Source organism: Euphorbia lathyris, chromosome 4 (assembly GCF_963576675.1).
Source record: "Euphorbia lathyris chromosome 4, ddEupLath1.1, whole genome shotgun sequence".
NCBI lineage: Eukaryota > Viridiplantae > Streptophyta > Magnoliopsida > Malpighiales > Euphorbiaceae > Euphorbia > Euphorbia lathyris.
Window position 1 is genome coordinate 31,646,802 of NC_088913.1, and position 7,730 is coordinate 31,654,531.

The 7,730-nt window shown below is 33.9% G+C and overlaps 1 protein-coding gene across 1 annotated transcript; it reads left to right on the forward strand.

The window, feature by feature from the left end:
- Positions 1 to 455: 455 nt before the first annotated feature.
- Positions 456 to 1,867, forward strand: LOC136225597 (feruloyl CoA ortho-hydroxylase F6H1-1-like). Its single transcript, XM_066013681.1, has one exon. It carries the CDS (start codon positions 517 to 519, stop codon positions 1,597 to 1,599), a length of 1,083 nt encoding a protein of 360 aa, XP_065869753.1. The 5' UTR covers positions 456 to 516; the 3' UTR covers positions 1,600 to 1,867.
- The last annotated feature ends 5,863 nt before the right edge of the window (positions 1,868 to 7,730 follow it).

Below are 7,730 nucleotides of genomic sequence, written 5' to 3' on the forward strand. Positions count from 1 at the left end.
ATATGTCATTCGATTTATCAAAAATGGTGAAACCTGACCATAAAAGTTTAACAAAAATATTAAGGATTTAACAGAACTGTTACCATAATATAAGTTCAAATTTTATCAATTTTAATAGATGATGAAGCAAATGTTAAAGATCAAACCTTTAGAATAAATAAAGAGGCAAATGTTATTAAATATGTTAAAGATCAAACCTTTAGCCAGTAGTATTTTAAGCAAAAAATTATCAAATTGGTCTAGTCAAAGACTATTGTTAGTCTGGAATATGTGTATATGAAGAAGGCAGGAAAGTGGCTAAGGGTTGGTGAGGAATTTAATATCATTGTTGTAGATAATTCCATAAATTAGGTTAAAATGAAAATCAAAAGTAAATGATCATGGAAAAATAAATTCCAACGTGCTAAATACCCAGAGATAAAAGCTATAAATAGCCCTATTCAACGTACTGATTTCACCATCTACAATATTCCTTCAATCTTCTTCCTTGAGACCCTTTCTTAATTAGTTTAAGCAATGGCACCAACAATAGCAGTTGCAGATACCTCCTTTGATCTCAACGATTTTGTTATAAACCATGGAAATGGAGTAAAAGGTCTTTCTGATTTGAACCTCAATGCCCTACCCTTTCAATTTGTCCAACCCAAAGAAGCACTCATCAATGTCATCCCACATCAATCCATACCTATTATTGACATGTCCAATTGGGAATCTGACCCCCAAATTGCTCAATCCGTGTGTGAAGCTGCTGAGAAATTCGGATTCTTTCAGCTTGTTAACCATGGTGTTCCTCTTGAGGTTCTTGATGGTGTTCAGAATGCAACTCACCGTTTCTTTGGCTTACCTGCTGCCGAGAAAAACAAGTTCTCAAAGGACTTTTCGTCTACTAACAATGTCAGATATGGAACCAGCTTCAGTCCTGATTCAGAGAAAGCTCTTGAATGGAAGGATTATCTGAGTCTCTTCTATGTTTCTGAAGATGAAGCTTCTTCAATTTGGCCTGCTGCCTGCAGAGATGAGTGCCTTGAATACATGAAGAAGTCTGAGCTTCTTTGCACAAAGCTAATGACTGCTTTAATGGAGAATTTGAATGTTAAGGTAATTGATCAAACTAAAGAATCTCAGCTCATGGGATCCAAAAGGATTAATCTTAATTACTATCCTAAATGCCCTAATCCTGATCTCACAATTGGGGTCGGCCGTCACTCAGATGTTTCATGTCTTACTTTCCTCCTCCAAGATCAGATCGGAGGGCTTTATGTTCGAGTAAACGAAGGAAAAAGTGAAGAAGATGAATGGGTTCATGTTAATCCCATTGAAGGATCACTTGTGATTAATGTTGGAGATGCACTTCAGATTTTGAGCAATGGAAGGTACAGAAGTGTTGAGCATTGTGTGATTGCAAGTGGAAGCAAGAACAGAATTTCTATTCCTATTTTCGTTAACCCGAAACCGACTGATGTCATCGGACCTTTGCCTGAAATTCTTGCCACCGGAGAGAAGCCTAAGTATAAGAACTTTCTGTATTCTGATTATGTGAAGCATTTTTTCAGAAAAGCTCATGATGGGAAGAAGACAGTTGGATTTGCAGAGATATAATCATATATGAATTGCTAGTTATGGTGTTATAGTACAAATTGTTGATTATTTTAATTAAATAAGGAGCCAGAATACATAGATGAACATGGTTTATGTTAGTGGTTTTATTAAGAATCAAAGAATCCAACTTGGAATATAATTAAATTGTTTTTTCTAATACATTTGTTTGTATATTTAGTTTATCTATATTTTTTCTTCTAGATCTCCTTAATGTTCAATGGAGAAACCACTAAAAATGTTATCAAATTCGAAACATATTCTTCCTGTATACGTTGTACTCCTGAATTTAATATTGTGTTCATGATAAAGAAGCTTATACAGGTAACACCCCAATGTTATCTTTTATCTATTTTATACTGGAATATTTAATAGGATTGTAGAATTCAAACTTTAAATTTTCTAATCTAAATGTTTTTTTAATAAAAAGATTAGGTGAAATAGACAAGTTAAATATTCCAAATACTATCAAGTAATCATTTAATTTGAAAATTTAAAATGATTAACAAAATTTCCAATAATTATTGTTGTCTAACAAATTCTAACAAAATAAGTTAGAAGAGTGAGAAAGGAAAAGAACAAAAATGAATTATATTATTATGTTATAAGTTGGATTAATTTTATGCTCTATCATCCAATGGTGAAAACCACACCAAGTAACGGTACTTTGTAAAAAACAAATAACCATAGCGGACACCTCTTAGGAGATACAAAAGAATAGGTTTTACATATAAACTTATTCTTGCTTGCCACATTAGCGAAGTGGTAGGAGTAGCTTGTCATATAATATAACCGATTGAACTAAAAATTTAAGCTAATAGTTAAGATTCAATCATAATCATAGATGTTATATTAATTTCTAACAAACAACTCCTATACAAAATTATTTTTGAATAGATTATTTGTTCTTTAGTTAAAAGGTTGATTCAAATGATTTGATTCTCATAAGAAAGGTGTAGCTAAAAACCTTTATATTAAATATTCTCGAACAAAATGACAATTAATGTTAAAATGCTTTGTCTACTCATAAAATACGAATTAGTTGCAATATGGATAACTTATCACCATACAAATCATGTAGGATACTTGACTGGTCACAATTCACACAAAATATAGGACTTCCATAAAAGTTAACAAGCAGCCATTTTCATAGCACAATACTCAATTTCTGCTAAAGAACAACTAATAATGTTTTGATGTTTTAGCATTCTTGAAACTAATGCATTTCCCATAAAAAAAAAACCTAGCCAATCTGAAATTACAATATACAATCACCATGAAAGACTATAAGAATGGTAAAAAAAACATAAGTAAAATAATCCTTTAAATACATTAAGACATGCAATGATGCTTCCATGTCAACATGTGTAGGTGTGTTTATGTAATGACTTAACTATTGAGTCATATAGGCAATGTGGCAGGCCTAGTGAACCGCAAGTATAAAAACCTTCTGAATAGCCTTCTTTCCTTGGGTGCTTATGAACTTTTGAAACACAATGAGCATCATTCATGTTACCATCCTAAAGAAGATCAACAATAATATATTTATGTTGAGAAACCAATATCATTGGCTGAGTAGCCAATTCCACGCCTAACAAGAACTTAGCTTCATCTATGTTCTTTATAGTGAAGGCATAATACATATGATCTTTAACTTCAAGATTCAATGATTCAGAAGTTCCTATTATTAGGACATCATCAACATTGACTATTTGAGCTACAACTACGATTCTTTCTTCTTTGTAAAATGATAATGATCATGAATTGATTTCTAAAATCATATCTCAAGAATCTTGGAGTTGAAGGCATTTTTCCATTTGTGTCTAACATATTTCAGTTAATGTTAACATGCAAAGCTCTCTTAAAGATGTCGTGAAATACCTTTGAGATGGTACCATATATAACTCTTCATTGATAACATAATGTAGTTGTTACCTACACGACAACAATTAGTTCGGCTGAAAGAACTGTCTCCCAGTAGGACTCAGCTTTGTGATGTGTATATCAAATAGGATTATACTTACTAACTGTAAATAGGAGCTCTATAAACATGATTTATTAAGTTTAATGTAACACAATTGTTATTCATTATATGGTATCAGAGTTTTTCTAGGTTTAAACACCAAAAACAATTTATGTGATGGCAGCCCTAAGTGTGACTTCATGGAACTCATCTTTTACATCGAATTCAATTGCTTCGATGGCTATAATTGTGTCTATCGTCCTTGGTGCTATGCCGAATCTATATCACTGCTTGTCCGTCAAACTTACATCTACCAATTTTGCTCTCTAGAAAACACAGTTAAAATTAACTTTGCAAAGGTTGTCGGTTATACAACCATGTTGATGGAACTGAATCCCCTCCATCGAAAACAAACCCATAATCAATTTAGCATCGCCTAAATAACAACCCAAAACCGAGTAGTCTGGTACTTGTGGTATAAATCTTATGGATTCGATACTTGGAATTTCCAGATTATTACTTAATAAAGACGAGGTACACTTATCCCTTAATGAGTCTTTGAGCGTTAGCTGATTGGTCCCAACTTTGCCTCTGTTTCATTTTTATCCTCTCGCAGCACCTTTCGTATGATCCCATACATCTCGCAATTACTGATGGGCCTATCATCTTCTTCATCCTCTACCTTTCGCCTCTCCCTCGACCTCTCACAGACTGGTCAATGCCTTTGGGGCTTTTCAGCATCCTCAATAGCTCTTTTTCGAGAATGATGCATGGGCTCATGCCTCTGTACTCTCTCTGGCTCTTCTCTTTGCTGAGGAATCTCTAGAGAAAAATCTCTATAATGGTCACCTTGGAGACTGAGCACAAGCCCGTTGCGTGTACCATTACCTACCTTCGGACTGATGGACTGCGTGTCCTAGATCGTTGTCTTTCAAATGGTGGGCTTATTTCGTACTGCACTGCCGGTCTGAATGGATGTTGAATTGTGGCACAAGTGTTTTCACGGTTGGCATTGTGTATAGCCTCCTCTGCCACTCTCGGCTTTTCTCTCATCTCCGTCATTTCCGCTGCATGTTCAGCTCTAACAACTTCCATCTCGCGATGAACTTGATTAAAGTTTTGGTAAAACTGCATGCTTATAGGAGCAGCTGGTGTTGAGGATCCATAGGCTCCTCATGGCATTGGTCATTGGAGACCAGTCGAGAATCCAGTAAGGATTCTCTATACCTTCCTCTTGAATGATTGGCCCAGGAGGTCTACTAGATGATGCTCCGTGAGCCAGCTCTTTATGGGGAAACATTGTTCTTGCATAGGACGAATAAGTCCATGCTTATCGCAACAATGATATCATTGTATCTGAATAGTCTTCTGGAACCTTCTTCCTTGGCATGAGATACGAACAACATCAAGTCAGTGAGGGGCTGACGTTAGGCGAATCCATTCCAATGCTTAAGTTAGTAAAGGCTAAAGGAAGATTGAAGATGATTAAAGTATTGATAATAACTATGTTTACATACCTCATATGAAACGTATACATTTTATATTTATGGTGGCTACCAAGGGTAATATTTGTCATTCTGGAAATGGGCCCTAATGAGTCATTAGAAACGTGTCAACCTTCGGTTGGCTCTGCCTAGCTAAGACTTTGACGTTGTCAAGTGCCGCATCTTGCCATATAGCAATCGTACTACCAAGTGTCCTCGTTTCATTAGGCCTGCAAGCTACGAACCTCTGAAGTGTCAAGATGCGTGCTTTATCCGTTGTCCCATGTCCTTCGCGCAACCGTTTATATTGATTCGAAATTTGGTGGGATGGACTGTGGGATTCTTCTACATGGTTGAATGGTGTCATTCGCATCTGCGGGGAATATTTCTTTCATCAGAAAGAACGGTTCATATGAACGTTTGAGATCTGAAGAATGAAATTGATCTACGTGTAAAGGATATCGTTTTAGGTACTATAATTTTTAAGTTATAGCAAACAGAAACTAATAACTCTTATGGTTACTTTATTTTTGAAAAAGGTAAAATTAATTTTATAGATCAGTGAAACACACAAGCTAATGGTACTAACATATTCTCTACCAACTTAACTCCTACAATAATCAAAATCTTCAACGACTTAATGTGCATTTTTTGAGAATATTTACAATTTTCCAAGAGTAGATTCATGCTCCATAGTTGTAAAAATAGACTTTTTTTTTTTTTTTAGTTTGTTTTATTGTCTCTAGCAACAACCACGTGCTACTTAGTTGTAAAATGGACTTTATGTTTTATTTTATTTTTTCTTAGTATACTATAATGTCAATCATATTCTCCTTAGTTGTAAAATAGACTTTATATTTTGTTTAGTATACTATATGGAGAAATTTTATTGTACGCCGGATATACCACGTAGCAAGAGTGATGTGGTATGTCTCACCAGTTAAAAAATTACATGTGTTAAAAATCTAACAGCTCATTAATAATAATTATAAAGTAAAAAAATAATGAGATTACCACTCTTCTTCCCCCTTCACGCAGCTTCTGCAATTTTCCTTTTTTTTTTTCTTTTTTTCATCTGGATGTATCTCATAATCAAAATTTTCTCTCCACTCATCCCTCTATAACTTTGAGAACACAATCGCCGAACGCCATCACTGTTTCGTTTGACCTCCATCCGGTGATCACCAGTCCGTTCTTCTCCTCCACCAACTCCGACGGCTCTTTTTTCTCTCTCTTATATTGTCGAAGAAATAATTCAAATTCATATGTATAAAAGATAACAGTTTTCAGCTCCACCTCCAAAAGGGCCAACTTTCCATCACTATCAGAGCTCTTTCTCTATCTTGATACAATTCAATGATAGAGAAATAGCCACTAATTTACAAGGGAAAGCATTAATTGGAAAATTAGATTAAGATCAAAACAATATGTAAGGGACTGATCAATATTCAAACAATCGAAATAGGTTTTAGCCCAAATTTATTAACAAACTGAGATTTTGGAATCATGGCAATTTAGATTATCGATTGTCGTTTATCTTTTCAAACCCCTTCTCTCTCTTAAAGCACTAGAGTAGCGACGGTGGCCGGTGGAGTAACACGAAGGAAGAAACTGTGGGGAGAACGAATGGCCGGTGGAGTATCACGAAGGAAGAAACGGTGGTAGACGGTGGGGAGAACGAATGGCAGGCGGCGGTTTTTGAGAAAGAGAAGCACGTTCTGAATTTGGGAAAAGTGAATTTGTTTTTTAATTATTAAATAAATTTAATAACATGTGTCTTTATATTATTGGCTATGGCATACCACATCAGATTTTTGATGTGGTATGCCGGGCACACAGTAAAATTTCTCATACTACGTGATATGTCTCTAGCAATAACCATTTTTATCTTACAAATTTTAAAGAGTACGTGATCGTACCTAATGGAAAATTCTACATTTTTCTGTATTATTCTTATACAATCGATTAGGGATAAGGTCCAAATTTACCCCTAACGTTTTTGAAAAAGTATAAATTTACTCCTGACGTATAAAATGGTGAAATTTTACTGCTAACATTGTCAAGTAGGTTCAATTTTACCCCTACATAAAAAAAATTTAAATTGAGAGATTTGATAGCTATTCAACAATCACATCAGATCTTAAAACACGTTTGTCGATAAAATAAAATAATTATGTGTATTTTGACGAGTTGTTTATACCTGTTTTAATAATATATAAGCATTTTATGCAGTTTTTTGCGATTAATTTGTATATGACTGACTTAAATATTGTTATTTCAACATGTTGTTTATAACTATATTAATAACAGAATCAATGTTTTAAACATAATTGATGTTTGAAAGATCTGATGTGATAATTAAATAACGAGTTAAATTACAATAAAATAGTCTGTATAAATTTTATTTTAGGTAGGTAAATTGATCTTGTTTCACAACGTTGGAGTGAAATTGTTCTGTTTTTTACAACATTAAACATAAAATTGCATAATTTCATTCGTCAGAGGTAAATCTGCACTTGCCTAAAATATTATGAGCAAATTTACACCTTATCTCCATCTTAGTTTCTGATATAACAATTATTATATATAAATCTGCAAAATTTTAATTAATAAATTTGACAAGCATTATCGGGATACATATAATTATATTTATATATAAGGTAGGAAACACAACCATTTTTTTCTTA

Excerpts from the sequence above, each read along its gene's own strand:
- LOC136225597 (XM_066013681.1), top strand. The coding sequence starts at position 517 with ATGGCACCAACAATAGCAGTTGCAGATACCTCCTTTGATCTCAACGAT.